Source organism: Orbicella faveolata, unplaced genomic scaffold, assembly GCF_042242905.1.
Source record: "Orbicella faveolata isolate gen_17 unplaced genomic scaffold, um_ofav_v1 contig_14, whole genome shotgun sequence".
NCBI classification, from domain to species: domain Eukaryota; kingdom Metazoa; phylum Cnidaria; class Anthozoa; order Scleractinia; family Merulinidae; genus Orbicella; species Orbicella faveolata.
The window spans coordinates 11,385,001-11,406,782 of NW_028301541.1; the positions used below are offsets into that span (position 1 = coordinate 11,385,001).

Consider the following 21,782-nt stretch of genomic DNA (forward strand, 5'->3'; position numbering starts at 1 on the left):
GTTTTCGCGCGAACGTCCTCAAACACGGCGTTACACGTGTAATGTGAAACCAGGGAAAAGTAACATAACGACATATCAGGTGGCCTCTTGACCTGAGAGGTCATTCGAGTTGTTTATTCAGTGTACGGGGACTGATTTATTTGCTCATGAGTCGACATGAGGCATATGGATATGAGAAACTAATTTACTACGGTTTGAAGCGTATATTCTATCACATTTTTGAAGGACTCTCGACTGAGGAAGACGATGAAAACAGCCAAGACTGTGCGTGCCACTCAGTGTCTCATCTCAAATATAAACATTGTCGACTTTGGCGAATTTTATGGCCGTTTATGCTCGCTGTTTTACTGGAAATATTTTACAGAACAGCTCACAAGGGCATTGGGAAGTTAAAATCGTTTCTATCGCAGCAGAAGGAACGTAAGTAACGGAGAATCGTTGTTTCCTGTCTTAGACCGTTGACTTCCAAAGATTAACCTTGGGATTTGCATAAAATTGAACTCGCTTACATGCCGTAACATTTTATTTTACTGACGGAGAACATTTTAATTCCCAGAGCTGTAACTTTTCGGGTGAAAAAAACAATAACCAAGGTTTCCTAAAATGTAGATATTTTGACCAAATGATATATACCAGAGGCCATTTATACTAGTCAAAGTTGGCCTTTATTTATTCCTTGCCAAGAGACACAAATGGCGTCTGTACAAATACCCTTCGTTAAAAAGCTACAAACAAAGCTTCAAGAAACTTATTACACAATTTTAAAGTATAAGAATGAAATAATATTTGTGCCAAGTTTTGTTTTCATAGGATTGTTTTTACGCCCCCGCTGTTTTCGTAAAGAAGCATGAAATTCTGAACATTTTAAGCCGCGAAAACCACCATTATATGCAAATTTCAAACTTTCTTAAATTTTGGCCGTAAAATAAATCGTTGGAACTTTAAACTATTTTTCCTTGAATAAGTTCACCCAAAGGTATGTTTTGGCGAAATAAAAGAAAAATCGATTTTTCGTGAGTGTCTTCCGATTCTCGATACTCTCAGAAAATCACTCTTAAATGCTACCTCTTATTTACAATACAAACATTACTTACTAATTGACAGTTACTAGACACCGGCGAACTTAATACTGGGGGTAACCCAGTCTGACTAGCTTGGTCAGGGAACATGCGCTACAAAACAAAAACATTTCGGTTGCAGACATAATCTAGAAAACACTACTTATTTGGTTGAAAACTGCGCCTTTTAGCCTCTAGCTGTTTTCTGAGTTTCTATGTACGTATAGTAACAAAAAAGTTGTTTCCAAAACGTAAGTTAAAAAAGCGAAAATATTCGCTTCAGAATAAAAACTAGCGGTGAAAAACGACGTTTCGATCTCTCTGAGATCATGTTCAAGTTGAAGAAAAAACGAATGAAATATACATATATACATATATAACACACACATATATATATTCTTATATATGTATATTTCGTTCGTTTTTTCTTCAACTTGAAAATGATCCCAGAAAGATCGAAACGTCGTTTTTTACCGCTAGTTTTTATTCTGAAATGTTTTTCAAAAAAACTACTAATATGAAAATATTCACGAGCGGAATAATTGTTTAATGAGTTGAGGAAAAAGTAGCCATTCTGGAATTTTTTGGAATGTATTTCTCGAAATTGAGGTCAATCAAAATTAGCTTTCTTTGTAACTCTCTTCCTTGACAATTTTACAGTTATCAAAAGTTTAATTTGTAATAACGCACCCAATGTTTTTGTTGTCAACAGGTGTCTTCATTCCTCTTACTCCCGGCTATGTTATCAGCATCGACTCATTTCCAGTTCCGCGCGGTTTAGCTGGTGAACTCTTCTGTCGTGTTCTCAGTAGTAGGCATGCTCTGTTCACATTGGGAAAAGTCTCCATTTTAAAGGTCACGTGCCTGGCTATTGATAGGTGGTATTGTATTTTTCGACCCATTATGTACAAGCGCTACTTCACTCGGAAGAGGATCTTTCTTTACATCCTGGTTATTTGGGTTTGTTCTTGTTTTCTGCAGATCAACAAATTTTTTGAGTGGAAATTGTCGGGAAGTAAATGTGTTAATGTTAAAGCACCTTTTGGAGAAAAGGGAACTCAAGCCATGATAGTTATCTACTGTCTGATTGGGTTTTATTTTCCATGTTTGACTACTTGGGCCTCGTTTGCCCATATCACACTGCTGTTCAAGACATCGCCAATGGCAAGATGCTACGGTGAACGACAGAGAGCGCAGCAGAGAGCGTTACTGCGCATGTGCGCTGTGGCATCAATCACTCTGACATTGTGTTGGCTTCCAGCTCAAACTATTTACGTTCTTTCTCCTTTTGGCGTCACTCAGATTGGTAGTACATTACATCGCGCAGGAGGAATTGTTGCCATGTTTAACTCGTGTGTCAATCCCTTGATTTACTGGATGACAAACAGCAAGTATAGGGTTGGTTTGAAACGTTTCAGGAAAAAAAAAGCTCTCAACAGTCTTAACAGGGGAGTGATAACGCATTCCCAAGCTGTTCTCACAGAGGTGAACTTTTACGACACTGCCTTGTGAGATTTTTGCATTCTCGTGTGGATTTTCAATTACGTTTTCATTACTATGACCATAGTAACTATGCTATGACAAATTTTGCAAACTCGTTATCATGCGTCACTGTTATTCATTAGGGAGCTTTATCAACGACGTCGGCCACGCCGAGGACGACGCCTAGTCAAAAATGAATTGATATTCTACAAGCGAAAATCGCAATTGTCCAGATCTGTTCAGTACGCCAATGACTTTAAAATCGTGCTCAGGGTGAATATGCAAAGACAACCTTAAATTCCAATGGAAATACGAAAAACTAGTCGTCGTCGTCGTTCGCGTTCCTCAAACTACGCAGAACTTGGTCATTTCACGTTCTTGTTTTGCATGGGACGGTGAAGAAATTTGCAAAGACTTATAACGCACGTGCACAGCTACTGTTTTGTTGGTCAACCTTTTTGTTTGGTGGCGTTCTCGCTGCCGTCGTTGTTTGTTTAAAATCCCTATTATTGATAAATGTAATTCGGATGAGTGCATCGAAAGACTGGACATAGCTATAAAGATATACGGACAAAAGAGGTATTTTGAACATAGAATTACAATTCCGTGTAAATCCGATCGCCAACAGAGATACATTAACTCTTCTGGAGTACGTTTGTAGCTATAATTTACGTAATAGGTTAATCACTCGATGGATTAAATGAATAATTAATTACAGTGGCTTTCTTATATGAGCAAGGCCTAAGCTACTCAATGAGATCTCTGATAAGCACACCTAAAAACCCCCCATACAATTATATTTTCTACCAAACACTTCAACGGTAAATAAGCAATTTGCATTTATAAGAACATTTAAGTGAACATCTATTATTAGGGTGTGCGCCATCAGGTCACAAGAGGGTCAGTTTTAGACAACCTCGTCGCCAGGCTCACTCTCCTCTGCCTCCCTTGTCGTTGGGAGAAAGAGACATTGCATGTCCGATTTCGCTCAAATGGGCGGTTTCAAGTCCTTACAGCTTGTAGTAGCTGTAACTGTGTATCTGAGGCAATCAAGAAGTATAAGCGAAAATCTACATTTTATGTTCGATTTCGCTCAAATGTGCAGTTTCAAGTCTATACAACTTGTAGCAGTAAAAAGGCAATTGTTAGGCAATCATGCTGTAAACTGTAAATAACTGTAGCTCCTTTCAAATACAGCTCGGCTTTTCGCATGTTTATCCGTTAGCTTTGAGCTCCTTGTTTCTTAATTTTTATTGGAAAAGTGCACGTTTACGTAAGCCACAATGCGGCCGGATTCCTCTGGATTAGAAACTTTTAGATTCTAATCTTTTAAATAAACTAAAAAGCGAACTTTGAAGCGATCGTTCTTCTCTCGAAAGCCTCTGGAAACAAAAAGTTTAGCAGAAGTCTAGTCTGTGATTGTTATCTCATCAGGCAATCAAGTTATTTGAACAATTCTAAATAAGATTGTGATTGGCTTATTTTAGCGTCCTTAATCAGAGAACAGATGCACGCTTACGCCACTTTTCTTTGTTTGGAAAATAAAGTTTGGTTTGAAAATATAAGCTGAATGTGTGGGGAAATTATGGCTTCGTTATCATAAAACAAATACAGAAACTTTGAGTGTGCTCTCTTCTGTTGGAAAGCACGTAAGAAGCATTATAGCACCCAAGAGGTAGAGAGCAAAACTGGACTACGTCTCATGTTTCCGCCAACACTTCTTTCGTGTTGTACCGCTTCCTGCGTACAACAGAACAGAGCACAGTTGAGGTTTCTCAATTTGTTAAGTAGCGGAGCTCCGGCGGCACAAAGGACTACCAAGCGGAGCACCTTAACTATAGGAACAGAACCATATACATGCATAAAAATAGGAAACCATGCAACCTTTTTTTTCCCACAAAGACGAAGACGACAAGGCACGACAAGGCGGCCATACTCCAACATGCAGCCTTGGTTTGCAGCCTACTTCTTGGATATTGGAAAATCACGTTATAGTCAATTGACACCTGTCAAAACAAGGTATCTGCTGACCAGTATCACGGGCTCAGGTTTAGAGTTCATTGAGATCACATGTTTTTTAATTGACCTCTGCCCAGGTACTGGTTTTTGATTGGATCACAGGTTCAAGCCAGGTTAATTTATTGTAGTAACGAGCTTCGTTTTTAGGTTTGGCTAATTCTATAAATTATCAACTGTATGTAAAACAACAGGCAACGAGTAATTTTCGCAACTTTTTTAATCGGGAAAACGTTACGGATGAAACTTCGTCCATCTCGGCTTAATACAGCCAATCAGAATACAGGAAAGCCGTTATTTAACGTTATTACACCCAACCCTCCTATCATGATCCGCGCGTATCTCGCATTGTTTGTGTTGGCCGCTTTATTGTACAAATGACAAAATTACTTCATTATGATTGGCTGAGAGCCGGCCAATTTATCGTTATTTTTAATTTGCACTGCTGATTTGTCCAGTCACATAATAAATGAGTGATGGTATGGCTAAAAGCTTGATAAATTAAGGATTTAAATTAATGGTGATATTTTCACTCGTAGTATAAAGCCTTAACTGTATTCGCCTTCATACGATTACCTATACGTATTTTCAATGGCATGATATAAAATAAATATGCAATGCTCTCTCGTGGTTTACCATGGAATGTCTCACTAGTCACTTGTATTTTCTTGGCATACACATTGGGATTAAGGCTCGTGTTTATACTGACAAATACAAGTGACTCGTGGGATTTTTCGTGGTATACCACTCGAAAGCGTTGCATAACAAGCATAGAAAGGATACAACGGTGTGTAATGTGTAGTTAATTACAACATGACAACAAACAAATAACAAACAAATAACAAAGAACATTTCTCTGTGCGCATTCTCTGAATACGCACGATGCTTCTGAAAAGAAGCATCGTGCGTGTTCAGAGAATGATTGAAAAGAACCGTCCCAACAAAGAGCACATTTCAAGACGTGTTTCTGGTCCCCCTACCGTTGAAGAAATGCGCTCAACAGAAGAAGTAATCATCAAGTCAGTACAGTATTGGTATTTTCAAAAGGAGATTCAAGTACTCCAGAACATCAGCAGCAAAGATCGCATGTTCCAGAATCGCCAGAATACCTACAACAGAAATAAAAAGCTGAAGAGGGCTAGCTCGCTCTTTAAACTTGACCCATTTCTCGATGAAAAAGGAATGCTCAGAGTAGGACGCCGACTCCAGAAAGCCGCCTAGCATTTGAAGTAAAGCACCCCATTGTTACGCTTAAGAAGAGTCACGTAACTAAACTTCTGATCAGACAGTATCACAGTCAAGAAAAACATCATCAAGGCTGTGGTATGACCCACAACGCACTCAGACAAGCCGCTTATTGGATTATAAACGGACGCTCCTCTGTTTCCCGCCATCTCCGAAAGTGTACCATCTGTCGCAAGCTCCATGGACCTGCTTAAGTTCAAAACATGGCGAACCTCCCCGAAGAACTTATTACTCCCGCCGCACCTTTCACATACTCTGGTATAGACGTTTTTGGTCCTTGGCACATTAAAGAGGGCCGAAAAGAACTCAAGCGCTGGGTTCTAAGTTTAACCTGTCTTTTCTCCCGGGCTATACATTCGGAGACCTTAAACTCAATGGAGACGGATGCATTTATTAACGCGCTCAGGTGATTCATCAACCGAAGAGGCAAAGTCCGTGAATTGAGATGTGATCCAGGGACGAACTTCGTAGGAGAAAGAAATGAGCTCAACGCTGCTTTCAGAGATGTAAACACTGATTCTGTTAAGAACTTCCTCCTGACCCAAGATTGCGACCTGGTCGAATTCAAGATGAACGTGACGTCCGCATCCCATATGGGTGGCATATGGAAGCGACTTTTTCGTACCGTGCGCTCAGTCCTCTCTGGTCTTTTGGAAGACCACGCTCAGCAGCTTGATGATGAGTCACTTCGAACTCTGTTCACCGAAGCAGAAAACATCGTGAATAGCCGTCCGGAGTATTGCCTGCTACAACAGAAACGTCAGAAATAGAATAACGTTAGCCCCTACAGTCAAGTTGGTGATATTGTCCTCATTTGAGATGAATCCTGTCCTACGAACCAGTGGCCACTTACCAGAGTGACGGAAATCTATCCCAGTGAAGACGGACTTGTTCGGAAGGTCCTCCTCTTCGTCATCCAGTCTGGGAAAGAGAAATTTTTTTCAAAGACCAATTTACAAGTTGATCCTGATCTACCACCCAAATGAAGATGAAACCGACAACTGATTCAGGCACCGATAAAGGAACCTTTACTACTGGGGTACGACCCCGTCGGGGAGCCTGAATTGATTCTTCATATAGGAAAAATAACGTTGATCAAACTCTGATAATACTTTAAGTGTCTTGATATTTGTTTATTGTAACTTCATACATTCTTTCAATGTATGGGGGGAGCCATGTAACTCCTTCTCAGTCGTTTTGATTGCGTGACGAATCCCCTCATGCCTTAGTTTGAGATACGGGACCTTTAGTGGACTTCTGCTCGTGCGAAGGAGAACGTTTCGAAACGCTACTTAAGTGTTTTTGTAGCTTCACTACCTGGTTTAGTTTTAGCTTCACCCGAAGCCTCTCATGAGTATGGTTCATTACAGTCTTTGACAGTCCTGAACCCGGATGATTTGTAAGCCTTAAGTCATCACAACATCGTTCCTGAATAAACGGATTGGATTGTTAGACGTATGACTCGTACTACTGCGTTTCCGCATCCCATTTCATACCGAAAGGCGGGTGCTACAAGAGAGTGGATTCGAATAACCCGTTCCTTATATGTTAATGAGGCGCATAATATTCTAGACCAGGCCCGGGAGACCAGGTTGGGTACGCAAGAGATCGTTTTGCCGTTGGAATGTACTGGACTGTTTAAAATCTGAACCAGAATATTCTTTGCAAGGGAAACAACAGAGAAGGTGCGCGAAATACGCGTAGTACTTTTGATTATTCTTGCCATTTTTTTGATGTTACATTACATTATATGGCTGGATTTCTGACGCCTGTGACTGAGAAACACTCGCGCCGGTACTTGCAGGCCGGCATGAAAGCATCGGAAGAAAACAATATCTCATTGAAGGCTTGTTATTTGGAATAAATGTCCACAATTAGGAATTTGAAGCGCCAGGAGAGTTTTCTTTTCTATTCAATCTGAGGACAAATGCTACGGAAATTTCCCGGGAAATTAAATTTTCCAAAAATAGCGAAAATTATTGAATTTCCGCAAAGCGAACCTTCAACCGAATATACCGGAAGGAAAATCAAATTTAGGACAAAATTCCGGGTAAGAAATTTTCCAAAAATTTGGATACACCTCGCGAGGTTAACGTTATTCTTGTGCTCTTAAATTCGAGAAAATGCTGTTCCATTCGTCAATGGAAATTTCTAGAAATTCAAACCGGAATTTTTCACCGAACAGAAAGTGCCATTGGTTTCAGTTTGGTGCGTGCTTTTTTAATTGTTTTTCCATTACTATTTAGTGATTCTTATTAGAATATAAAAAACGAGTTAGATAAGATAAGATAAGATAAAATTTTATTGCACACTCCTTAAAAGGTTTTTCAGTGAACAATATAATACATGAGGTGAGATAAGTACAAAGTACACTAGTTATATATTATGTATGAAGTACACTAATGATATGAAAAAAAATAGAAAGAAAGAAAAATGAAAGATATAAGAAAAATGAGAAAAATAAGAAAAATTTAATTTAAGAACTCGCTGAGAAGCTTTGTCTTCAGAGTTTTCTTAAAATTTGCATGACTCTCGCATAGTTTTAAGTCTTTGTCTAAAGAGTTCCATAGTTTTACTATTCTGTAATAAAAAGATCTCTGACCAGCAGTGGTTTTGCACAGGGGAATATTCAGTTGTTGTGAGTTTACACGGGTTACACGAATTCACTCTAAGGAGTGTAAAAAGAGACGGATGTCCCCTGCACAAACAATAACAGCTGAATGAACGGCAGAGAAATGAGTAAACAAACGAGTGCAAAGCAAACAAACGCCCAAACACAAGCCAGGCAACGGAACAAACAGATGGTCGAAAGTGCAGGAAGACGCTCGCTACCCAAGTAGCAAAAAGCAGTTTAAGCAGCAACGCCAACAACGCCAAAAACAACATCGATTAAAAAACGACTTAAAATATTCAACCTACGAATCTCGCGAGAATTTAGATTAATTCAGTGACTTCAGTTTGTACATATTGTCAGAAATATCCTAAACAGAATATGTAAGACAGCGTCAAAATTCGAAAAAGAAATTTTAAAAACTGGCCGTCGTATAGTTCACGTTCTCTCGAATATGCAGAATGTGGCTATTTGACGTTGTTGTTTTGTGACCTTTTGTAAACAACGGCAAAGAAATTAACAAAGAATTATAACGCACGCTTACACAGTCATTGTATTCGTTGCCGTTGCCGTTGAAGTTTGCTTAATTAAACTCCCTAAAACTAAATAAACAGCCAAATAATGAACAGCCAAACGAGCACAAAACAAACGAAAGCCCGGCCGAAAAAAAGTACGGTTGAGAGTGCAGAAAACATCTCTGTTGTGAGACCCAATCAAAACATATAAAATGACGTTCCCGCCATTTTGTCCAATGTAGTTTCGAGAAAGTCGCTTCGGCTGTCACCGCATCGCGCGAGTAACATCCGCCGAAGAACTGGGTACAATGTCTAAAAATAACTTAAGAGGGATTACCTTAGTTAGAGGACCTATATGGGGGATTCACTCTCTTACCTTGATAATCTCTTGAAAGCCAACAATCAACTCTTCGAGATGAAATTCTAAACTTCGAAGAGATTTGTTCTGTAAGAGTGAAATAGAACCGACATAAAGCTAAACATATTCAGAGAGTTACAACAACCGCCAGTGATGTAGAAGTGCTTAGAAGTGTAAAGCTGAATTCGTTTTATTGGAATATAGATGTAACAGGGTAAAATTAGGAAGAAAAATCTCCGCTTCATTTACAACTTTTAAAAGTATCTCGCAAGGGAAACATTTTTAACATCAAAGTGTCATCTCTAATCCTCAATAATTTCACTGTGGTAGTGACAAACACGAAAACTTTTACTCTTTTGGCCACTACAAACCTTCTCTTATTTAAGAAAATTTTGCATTTCTTTTTTCTTCTGATCATCTCTGTTTTTGTTAATTAAATATATTGAATTGAATTTTGAACTCGTCACAACGGTTGTTCGTTTGCTAGGAGCTATCTTTTGCATTAACACGTTCGACTAAATTATAGATGGTAAATGATTGTCTAACAAATTATCTTTACTATGAACTAAAAAGTGTAAAGAAATGATATTTCTCCTGCGACTAAAAGTATCTTTAAGGTTACCGGGTGCAGTAATGTTTGTCTCAAAAAATCTACTTCGATAAAGTTTCAAAATTTCAAGTAAGAGACAAATTTCTCGAACGCCTGTATTAATTCATATACATGCAGAAGGGTATAGAATATTATTTATGACAGATCATTATGTAAAACTCGTTTCTACGGAAAGCTGGTCAATTATTATTATAATCTGTTTTTCACCGTTAAGATTATTTCAAACCTTCGCGGGGCTATATTAGTCGATTATTTTTTGGTCAAGAAAATTAATGTCCGCGAAGCACAAGTTTGCATACTGTGAACGCTAGGGGTTCTGTTATTTCATTGGCTCGGGGCTTTCAAGTTGACACATTCCTCTGTGAAGGCGTGATATGTTTATAAATCTTTAGCAGGCGAAAACTCGCACTCGTTTTTCGAGAGAATCCCTTCACTTTAAATGAATTAATAGGGTATGCAGATTTGACGGTTTTCCATGAAATTTGGTCAGAACATTCACTGATAGATATGGAACAAAAGCGTATCGGCGAATTTCTTTATTTTAAATACTTTCCTCGTGGCGGCCTTTAACGTAACGGGTTACGCGAATTTTTCGATAGTCGAACTTGACAGATCTATAAAACGACAACCAATAGAAATAACAGAAAATGCAGACACGTTTCTGGAGATTGAGGCTTTGTGATTAACACTGCACAGTTATTTTGCATGAACGATCGCATTTGAGACCCGATTAATTCGCCGGAACGTCAGTCGGTCATTTTGGAGTTGACGGCCTCTGCCGCCTTGGGAAGGCAAAATCCAAAACAAACCTTAATTTTATCGAATTCTACATTTTATAACCTTTCTATTGATATATAGTTTGTGGGGGTTTCCTTGAAAACAGCGCGCGTTCGAATTTTTTTCTGGAGGACTTCCGCGAAGGTTTGAAGTAACCATAACATTGTAGTTTTGGGAATGTTATATTCCATGATATTAATTAACAATTATTCCATGAAACCGCGTTGGATATGAAGTGATAAATAACCAACGAGCGCGTAGCGCGAGTTGGTTATGATCACTTCATATCCAACAAGGTCGAATGGAATAATTGTTTTAGTATATTCTTAATCGGGTTTTTGCCGCCGATTTTTATTTCAACAATTTTACAGAGCGGAAAATTTTTAAACTTGGCGCACTGTTTTCCATATAAGGTAAAACTCCGACTAATGGCTCATAGTCGGAGTTTTTGAGCCAATCAGAGAGCTAGAAATGCAATAGTCGGAGCTGAGAATATACTAATTGTAATTAGTTGTATGTAAAACAAACAGGCCGAGAATAATTTTCAAGAACGTCACTGACAACTTTTTTTAGATGTAAAAACGTTTCGGATGAAACCTAATCCATCTCAACTTCAGCCAAAGTAACAGAACCCGCTAGCACAACATATAACTAATAAAAACGAGGCAAAAAATATGGAAAATATAATAAATTGCGGGGTTAAAAAATATTTACTTTAGACAAACAAAACTAAGTAGCCAGTGAAAGATTGACATAGAAAATTGGCCTCTTGAGTAACGTTTTCTCTGGCCCAATGAACTTGAAGCACCTCCTTTAAGAATCAAATGATTTAGCTATTCAGCCGTTGTATTTTGAAAGGCAACCCAATATCAAGCTAAACAGGGATAGTCTCAAACAATGATGATTATTTCTCTTTTCCACGACCCTTTACTTTTTCAGGTAAATGGGGTTGCTATTTTTGAATATATTAGCATTCAAGCACTTAAACATCAAGTTAGCGATGAAGAAGGAGGTCAATCAATAGCTGCATTTCTTAGATGTACTAATATCACATCAGGTTTTTCACCAAAGTATCTACACTTCTTGAGTAACGCTTTCTGTGGCCCAATGAACTTAAAGCACCTCCTTTAAGAATCAATTGATTTAGATATTAGGTGAAATTTTGAAAGGCATTTCCGACAACAAGCTAAACAGGGGTAGTCTCAAACAATTATTTCTCTTTTCCACGACCCATTACTTTTTCAGGCGAATGGGTTTGCTATTTTTGACTTATATTAGCATTCAAGCACATAAACATCAAGTTAGCGATGAACAAGGAGGTCAATCAATAACTACATTTCTTAGATGTAGTAATATTACATCAGTTTTCCACCAAAGTATCTACACCGGTCTTGTCACTAACTTTATTAGTTTTGTACGGTCATCGTACAAATTGGGTTTAGTACCTTGGTGAACAGGATTTATAAAACCAACAATACCTAGCTCTTTTTTTATAACATGGAACTTATTAATATGTTAGGTAAAAACATGTTTCCATCTCGCATTATAGATAACAATGTCGTCAAACGTTATCTCACTATGTTCCTTGTTCCTACCGATACTTCCACCACTCTCAGATCGGTCATCGGGAAACATCAGTCTACTAATATAAATTACCTCATTCGTTAGGCCTTTTTAGAACACGGCTCAATGCAAAATTAGGCGTTTTACTCGGCAGTTTTGGAAACATTTCGACCTGAAGTTGGTTTTTGTGTCCCAAATATGTTAAGGAACTTGTTCAGTGTAAATGGCAGTCTACCCAAGTCGCTCCGATCTCGTGATGTTTACAAGTTTTCTTGTGTCTGCTGTGATGCCAGAAAAATTTCTCATGTCAATCTTTCACTGGCTATTTAGTTTTGTTTGTCAATCAGCAAATATTTTTTTCATCCGACAATTTAATATCTATATTTTCTATATTTAGTAAATGGTTTCAACCCAGGAGTATCAGTAGTTCGTATAGTGTGATCGTCCGGGTGAGGGTAGTTCTGAAAAGAACTGTTGTTGGTGACTGACGTTTCGACAACCTGAGCGGAAGTCATCTTCAGAGTTAAGTGAATAGTTCTTGTCAGTCGATGATGTTATAAGTCTGGTCCGTTGAACATGATTGGTCAGTTTAGCCATGATGGTATTGGCTGAAGGACTCGTGTAAAGTTTGTCAACAGTCATTGGTGGGTTTCGATCCGTCTATTGTTCGTCAAATTGGTCGGTTTTCGGTCCGTCTATTGTTAGTCAAATTGAGTCGGTCTGTTGGAAGTCCGTTTGTCGGTTTCGTTTCCGTCATGGGTAAGTCGTTTGTAAGGCTCCGGTAGTTGTTGACATCTGTTAAGTGGCGTTTGTTCTAGGTTAGTGTACCAGCTTTCCAGAGTCAGTCGTTGAAAATAGTTTGCACTGTAGGTTAAGCACTGAGCAGAGTCTCAGTCAATGTTGTGGTTTGTCAGTTGATGATGTACAGCAATGTGATTGTTGGCATCACCATTATTCGTGGCTCGTTTGTGCATGTTCAGTCAGTCTCGTGTTAAGGTTTCTGCCAGTCTCACCAATGGAGAAAGCCTGGCAGTCGGAGCATTTGATCTTGTAAACTTGTCTCTTGTTAGGTTCGTCCCTGTCTTTCACTTTGGTCAGTAAGTGTCGTAACGTTGTTGTTCGTCAATTTCGTCTTTGTGAACGGCGGTAAAGGTGTCTTGAACGTAGCGTAACCAAGGCGGTTTCGTTTCTCGGCAAGTTGCAAGGGCGCTTTCCTCCACCTGTTGCATCACAATTTCTGCGACAACAACGGAAACAGGCGACCCCATGGCTGTTCCTTGCAACTGTTGGTAGTATTTACCGTTATACTGAAAGTAAGTCGATATAAGGCAAAGGTTCAGTAAGTCCATGATGTCTTCCGGCGGTAACGGTAGTTTAACAGTAGATTCTTGTATAGCAGTCTCGGTAAACTGTAATGCCAATTGAAGTGGAATACCGATGAACACTTTATTAACGCTGTTAAGACAGTACAGATACCTGACGACTACAAACTTGTGTCTTTTGAAGTGAAATCACTGTTCGCCAGTATTCGAAGAAAATGGAAAACTTTCTTGTCTAGACTGTTTGGTAAGCCGTGACAACAACGAACTGCGGACGACAGTGTACAGAAAACCGACGCATACCGACAGATTACTTGACGAATCATCCTACAACCCGACTTCACACAAAGTCACGAGTATAAAGACTTTGACGAGACGAGCGCAACTAGTTTGTGACACACCGGACAGCTTACTTGACGAAAACGGATACCTTGAACGTGTTTTTCCCAAAAACAACTACAACGCTGACTTTATTAGACGAAACAATTACCGACCTACTGAAGCTGACGGAACGAACAGGAACCCAACTTCTGTTACTACAGTGACTATACCTTGCATTAAGCAGTCCGGAATATCCCGATAAATTAGGACAGTCATGAAGTCATGAAGCTATTGTTAGCAGGGAAAATGGCGGACCTTTTCTGCGGACCAAGAAAATATGTTGTTTCCAGTCTCGCATAGAGTCTGGCCGGCATTATCCAGGACTTTTTGCGACCAAACGTTGAGAAGGAGAATAAGCGGCCACTTGGGTAGTGGGAGAACGTTGACTGTCTTCTAATCATTGAGTTTTTTTGGTGTCAAGCGACGATGTAGACGCGATTTTGTGGCCAAATATTAAGGTTAGTAAAGTGTACGCGTTATTTTCTAGTATTCACGTATTTTTCATTGAGCTGTGTATATTTTTTACTGGTTCTAGTGTTGTTCAAGTTTCATCATGCCAAATTACACGGTTGTAAACAACGTCGATATTTTGTAAACTCTCTTTGAATTTGAGGCGTTACAAGTGTAGCTGAACCGCTGTTGTTATAAGGCTTGAGTAATGCATCGTTCCTTCATTTTTATGACAGTTGTTTTCAATTTCTCTCTCTTAAGTACATGGAAGAGCATACTCGACTGCTCGAGGCACTTTGCCGAATTTTTGGGGAAAAAACAAAGGGAAAAGAGAGGAAATAAGACGTCGCTAAGTACGCGGACGAAATTAAACAAATTTGGGAAGTCTCTGTTTTGGTGGATTCACCGAATGTGCACCCCAGTTTTATCACTGGAGAGCCAGTAGCCTGTTGAAAATCACCTAGAGCACAGAAGTGGCAGCGAAACAGACAGGCCAGGGGTTGTGCAGTGATTCCCTGTAAATGGATGCTATCAGTATTCCAAGGAATGGCACAAAGGGTAGAGAGATTGTTTGTGCTCATTTACCAGACGTTGAGGGCCATGCAAACATGTAAGTTAAGGTTTGTAGGGGGCATTGTACTCTTTTTTTTTGGCATTTTTTGAAAACTATACACACTGCAGCCGTTCCTAGTAGATGATGATTCTTTTCACCTCCCAATGAAGCTTGAATGTACCAGAAAGTAATGTTTTTGCAAAATAATTTTTATGAACGCAAAGACTGAAAAGGTACAAGAGTTTATAATGTAGTGTCGAGTGTTGAACATTACTAATTGTGAAACTAATGCAATACATTAATTGGTTGTGAACAGGAAACATATCAGTTTGGTTAAGAATATGTAATAAAAAATAGAAAACATAAGAGTTATCAGACCACTTGAGGGCAATCTCTTATTTAGTGAGACTAATGTGGTGACTACATTCAAAATAAATTCATATGTTAAAACGAAAAATACATTTGTAATAATATTGGCATCTGTAAGTAATGTAATAATTTTCTAAGCACTTGTGATTTGTTTCAGGTCCTGCATTCTGCTAAGAGGCAAATTCAAGGTCGAGGTACCTAAAGAGTGAATAAAATAAAATGGATTTCACTTTCAAGACGGAATTTGTTTTGTATACTTTAAATAAATATATAATAAAACCTTGGGACATGAGGATGGATTGTGAATGCTCCCTTGTCAACCTGTCCAGGAATTATATTTTGATATTTTTGGGTAAATAACTTGTGAAAGTCAGCAATTATATGTAAGTTTTCATAATTTACATGTGGAAATCAGACATGATATCTTTTAGCACAGTAACAAATAGATACAGGAAATATTTGAAATAAATACCAAAATGGAGAAATTTCAGATTTACAAAGAATATATTAACAGAATTTTCGACTATCCCTGCATCTGACAACACTAAAATTTTGGATACATTTTTTCTAGCTTAGTTTATTTTGTATAAAAGAACAAAAATTTCTCACTCGTATGCGTTATTGAAAATTCTGTTTTAATGATGATTTCATTTCCTCGATTAAGCCAAAACGTACAACATTTTGGACATCTACAATTTATCTTTGCTGGCATAGAAGAACACGAGTGTGCTGTCGATTTCGGCCCGATAATCCCTAGATAAGAGGAAAGCCTCAATTCTCATATCGATCATTTCTGTGCTTAGAGAAATGCAGAGTACAGATGCTTACCGATTGTACGGTCTCTTTCCAAAGAATGATAACAGCAGCTCGTCAAACGTAGCCCGCACTGCGTTCTGTGGTGCTTCCTTCGGTCCGAGGATAATCGTTATCTGGGCAGAATTGTCTGTGACATGGAACGCGAACACAAACTGTCCTTTTATTTTATAATTTGGACAGTATTTAACTCAATTCGAGATAAACATATAACTCCTGAAGGCCCGCATTCATGGCATTGGAAAGTATTCGCCACTCTCTTAGTCCGCCATCTTGAATTTCTTGGTTTGTTGTGAAACACAACACTCCAATCAAAACACGCATTCTCATTGGTTGAAACGTAAGTTTCGTGACATCACAGATGTCCTAATTTATCGGGATATTCCGGACTGTTAAGGGTACTTCTGAGACCATCTCACGGATCCTACAGCCCTACAACATCCGTGTTGCCCACAAACCTACAACTACGTTACGACACTTACTGACCAAAGTGAAAGACAGGGACGAACCTAACAACAGACAGGGAGTAGTTTACAAGATCAAATGCTCCGACTGCCAGACTTCCTACATTGGTGAGACTGGCAGAAACCTTAACACGAGACTGACTGAACATGCACAAACGAGCCACGAATAATGGTGATGCCAACAATCACATTGCTGTACATCATCAACTGACAAACCACAACATTGACTGAGACTCTGCTCAGTGCTTAACCTACAGTGCAAACTATTTTCAACGACTGACTCTGGAAAGCTGGTACACTAACCTAGAACAAACGCCACTTAACAGATGTCAACAACTACCGGAGCCTTACAAACGACTTACCCATGACGGAAACGAAACCGACAAACGGACTTCCAACAGACCGACTCAATTTGACTAACAAAAATATATAGACGGACCGAAAACCGACCAATTTGATTAACAATAGACGGATCGAAACCCACCAATGACTGATGACAAACTTTACTCGAGTCTTTCAGCTAATACCATCATGGCTAAACTGACCAATCATGTTCAACGGACCAGACTTATAACATCATCGACTGACAAAAACTATTCACTTGACTCTGAAGATGACTTCCGCTCAGGTTGTCGAAACGTCAGTCACCAACAACAGTTCTTTTCAGAACTACCCTCACCCGGACGATCACACTATACGAACTATTTTCTATATTTCTTGTCACGTTTTAATGACTTATATGTTCTACATTTATTTTCCGCTGTAATTCAACACACTTTTTTACACACTATTGTCTTTTTTTCACGTTTTACTTGTACTGAAGAAGAATATCATAGTTTCGTCCGAAACATGTTTACACAAAAAAAGTCGTCGTGACCATCTTGAATATGTTTTGTACTTAAGTAAATAACTTTATCGTTCACTGGCTGCATGTAAGTTTAACTTCGTGCACAGTAAACATTTGATTTTGTCAGAAAGAGCATATATTTACGGCAACTTAAATTATTAATAAGGGATTTATAAATCCCTCGCTTCAGAGCCTTATCTAGATAAAATAAGAAAGAAGCTTTAATTCGATAACAAATTTTGACAATCCAAGCCGTGCCGTAATGAACGACAACCAATTCGGCTAGAGCAGACCCGAACAAAGATTATATCTTTATCCCGGGACCCGCAAGAGCTAATAGCCAGGATATTCAAAGGATAATAATTTCCCCTGCCTTCATTGGCCTAATGTATATCTTCCGTGGTTTACATATTTCTATTTCTGATATTTCTCTCTATCTTTACGAAACCGTGTGCTCCCATCCGCAAGTCAAACTCAAACGTCTTAAACTGCTGTATGTGTTCTTAAGCTCCAGTAAAATATACAAGGACTTTAAATTGTTGAATGTTAATCCTGCAAAATTAAATATTAACGCTGAAGGAGGTTATCTCGTACGAATTTACTTAGGTTAGACAACAGAGGCTAGTAATGTCCACTATGTTTATGAAAACATCCGGGTGAATGTCACAGTGACGTTATTTAAATTTAAACAAAAGCATCAACAAAGCAATCACTTTTCTATTAAACGATTTTTTTTTTTTTTTTTTTTTTTTTTTCACGCTTCATTTTATTTCTTCTTCTTTTCTTTCGACAGAAGTAAAGCGTGTTTTAGAGAAAACTGCCTTGAACGAGGTTCAAATGATTATACAGCAAATATCACAAAGATAACAACAAATAAAGAACATTTATCTACACTGATTGCCGACGAAGACTGGCTAGATGTTTGCATAAGAGTGGTGACGGCAATCGTTCGTTGATAATTTTTTTGTTAATTGTCGTTTTCAGCTGTCCCCCCATTATCAAACCATGGACGCTTATTTCGCTTTGTAGTTGTTTTTTTTTTTTGTTTGTTTGTTTCTTTTTTTTTCTTTTATTTCTTAACAAAGTTTCACCAAAACAAACCTTCGTTAGTGGACTTCTTTTCCTTCCTATCTATTCAGTGAAATAAAGTATAACTGGAACTAAGCATTTTTTAATTTTTTTTACCAGATTAAACAAAGATTACAAGCGCCACAAATCAACAAAACTAAGTCGGTGGAAAGCTTACTTAGTGATACGTGATCTTTGTAGATATAAACGGCAGTTTCTTTAGTTATTCAAATTTCAATATTGTCAACCCTAAGCTTGTGGTAGGACGAATCGTAAATAGGTATATCCAGTATACCTCTGTTAAGCTGTAATTGACTTACGTAATGAGTTTTGCGATACTAGTTTTATTTATTTAGGTACCTTAATTTAAAAAACACTAAAGTAAAAATAAGCACTCACTTCAGGCGCGCTATGTCGAAAATGGATGCACAGAGTACATTTTCACCTCAGCGAGATAATTCCAGCAACGGACTGTCAACACCAGCTTTAGACGATCACAGCCTTCAAGCTGAAACAAAGAAGGCCGGGATATTTGGATTAATAGCAGTTCTGTCGTTTTTGTTGAACTCACTGTTCTGTGTGATTATGATGAAGAAACCTGCCATGCTGAAAAAAGCACACAACATTCTTTTGTTCTCTTTGGCAATCACAGATCTACTAACAGGTTTGTAGCTTTATGAAAAACGAATTTAACAGTCCCGACGTTTGTACTAAAACAAGTCAGTTCAGTTAACTCACGCCATCTTAGAATATTCTGTTATTAAGTACAAATCAAGCTCAGCCATGTGAAGAAAAACACATCAACAAAAACACCAAAATTGTTCATTTAAGAAGAGAACGAATGGCCAAATCTGCACAAAATTGTGCAATTTTCTAGCTTTTTGTTGCATTAGACTTGTATTATCTCGTTTGAATACATAAAGCGTGTGTTTTACGGCTCGGCTCAGAAATTTCAAAAAGGAACCGAAATCCAATTTCTTTGGCCCTATACCGTCGGGACGAGCCTGTTACATCAATATCAACAGCATTTATAAATATTTGAAATAAAGTTCTAGCCCGTTAGCACCTAAGCATAGGTGGTTGATTATGAAAATTATGTAAAAAAGTGACAAGAAATAAAAGCTGTCTTTTGATACTCAATTTCCTTTTCTTTATCAAATTGTTCAAAGGTACTCAGGGATTTTTGTTTGAAAGTTTGGTATATTAATACTTAGCCACAAAAAGTATATTTTATTGATCTTATTCCGGAATAGCAATAAATGGAGTAAACCCGAGTATCGGTTCGATTGTGTGAGTCACAGAATGTTTTCCAAGCATTCTGCTCTTCCACCTCTGTCCTCTCCAGAGACCTCCCCAGAAATTCGACAAGTTCGTTATAGGAAGCCGCTGTGCAAGGTGAGTACAGGCACGTCTGCACTCATATCGTTCAGCGGATTCTTCTCACCCAAATAAAACCCTTTGAGCCTTCCTTTTTCCAGGAAATATAAGAGTTGGGGTTTTTAATTTATTATTATTATTATTATTATTATTATTATTATTATTATTATTATTATTATTATTCAAATGCCACATCTTATTTACAGTGCTAACATTACTTACTAATTGACCGTTACTAGACATTGTTCACATCCCGTAAAGCGCGGTGGCCTCACGGTTAGTGTGCTCGACTCCGGAGCGAGCGGTCCTGGTTCGAGCCCTGGCCGGGGACATTGCGTTGTGTTCTTGGGCAGGACACTTTGCTCTCACAGTGCCTCTCTCAACCCAGCGGGTCTATAAATTGGTACCGGCCAGCTTAATGCTGGGGGTAACCCAGTCATGTGCCTGACTAGCTTAGTTAGGGAACATGCGCTACAAAAGAGAAACATTTCGACTGAAGACATCGTCTGGAAAACACTACTTATTTGGTTGAAAACTTCGTCTTTCAGCCTCTAGCTGTTTTTTTAGTTTCTATGTCCGTATAGTAACAAAAGGGTCGTTTCCAAAACCTTAGTTAAAAAAGCGAAAGTATTCACAAGCGGAATAATCGTTTAATGGGTCGAGGAAAAAGTAGCCAATCTGGAAGTTTTTGGAATGTATTCTTCCGGATTGAGGTCAATCAAAATTAGCTTTCTTTGTAACTCTCTTCCTAGACAATGTTACAGTTATCAAAAGTTTAATTTGTAATAACGCACCCAATGTTTTTGTTCTCAACAGGTATCTTCATTCCTCTTACTCCCGGCTATGTTATTAGCATCGACTCATTTCCAGTTCCGCGGGGTTTAGCCGGCGAACTGTTCTGTCGTGTTCTCAGTAGTAGGCATGCTCTGTTCACATTGGGAAAAATCTCCATTTTGAAGGTCACGTGCCTGGCTATTGACAGGTGGTACTGTATTTTTCGACCCATTATGTACAAGCGCTACTTCACGCGAAAGAGGATCTTTCTTTACATCCTGGTTATTTGGGTTTCTTCTTGTTTTCTGCAGATCAACAAATTTTTTGAGTGGAAATTGTCGGGAAGTAAATGTGTTAATGTTAAAGCACCGTTTGGAGAAAAGGGAACTCAAGCCATGATAGTTATCTACAGTCTGATTGGGTTTTATTTTCCATGTTTGATTACTTGGGCCTCGTTTGCCCATATCACACTGCTGTTCAAGACATCGCCAATGGCAAGATGCTACGGTGAACGACAGAGAGCGCAGCAGAGAGCGTTGCTGCGCATGTGCGCTGTGGCATCAATCACTCTGACATTGTGTTGGCTTCCAGCTCAAACCATTTACGTTCTCTCTCCTTTTGGCGTTACACAGATTGGTAGTACATTAAATCGCGCAGGAGGAATTGTTGCTATGTTTAATTCGTGTGTCAATCCTTTGATTTACTGGACGACAAACAGCGAATATAGGGTTGGTTTGAAATGTTTCAGGAAAAAAAAAGCCCTCAACAGTCTAAACAAGGGAGTGATTATGCATTCCTAAGCGGTTCTCACAGAACTGAACTTTGACGACACTGCATTGTGAGATTTTTGCATTTTTGTGTGGATTTTCAATTACGTTTTTCATTACTATGACAAATTTGCAAACTCGTTAGCATTCGTCACTGTTATTCATTAGGGAGCTTTACCAACGACGACGGCGACGCCGAGGACGACGCCTAGTCAAAAATGAAGTTATATTCTACAAGTGAAATCCGCAATTGTCTAGATCTGTTCAATACGCCAGTGTCTTTAAAATCGTGTTTAGGCTAAATATGCAATGAAAACCTTAAATTCCAATGGAAATACGAAAAATTAGTCGTCGTCGTTCGCGTT

General features: G+C 38.6%; 1 protein-coding gene and 1 pseudogene across 1 annotated transcript; both read left to right on the top strand.

Annotated features, from left to right (window-relative positions):
* Window positions 1-4,056, top strand: part of LOC149113992 (allatostatin-A receptor-like) — a 4,381-nt pseudogene extending 325 nt beyond the window's left edge.
* A 14,851-nt stretch (window positions 4,057-18,907) lies between these two features.
* Window positions 18,908-21,450, top strand: LOC110069317 (allatostatin-A receptor-like). The gene is made up of 2 exons (XM_089286024.1): window positions 18,908-19,163; window positions 20,693-21,450. The coding sequence occupies exons 1-2, from the start codon at window positions 18,911-18,913 to the stop codon at window positions 21,448-21,450; spliced, it is 1,011 nt and encodes a 336-aa protein (XP_089142150.1). The 5' UTR covers window positions 18,908-18,910.
* The last annotated feature ends 332 nt before the right edge of the window (window positions 21,451-21,782 follow it).

What these genes read in the sequence shown, in the direction of transcription:
- LOC110069317 (XM_089286024.1), top strand. Translation starts at nt 18,911, where the DNA reads ATGTCGAAAATGGATGCACAGAGTACATTTTCACCTCAGCGAGATAAT. An exon ending in AATCACAGATCTACTAACAG is followed by an intron (nt 19,164 to 20,692) that starts GTTTGTAGCTTT and finishes TGTTCTCAACAG; the next exon opens with GTATCTTCATTCCTCTTACT.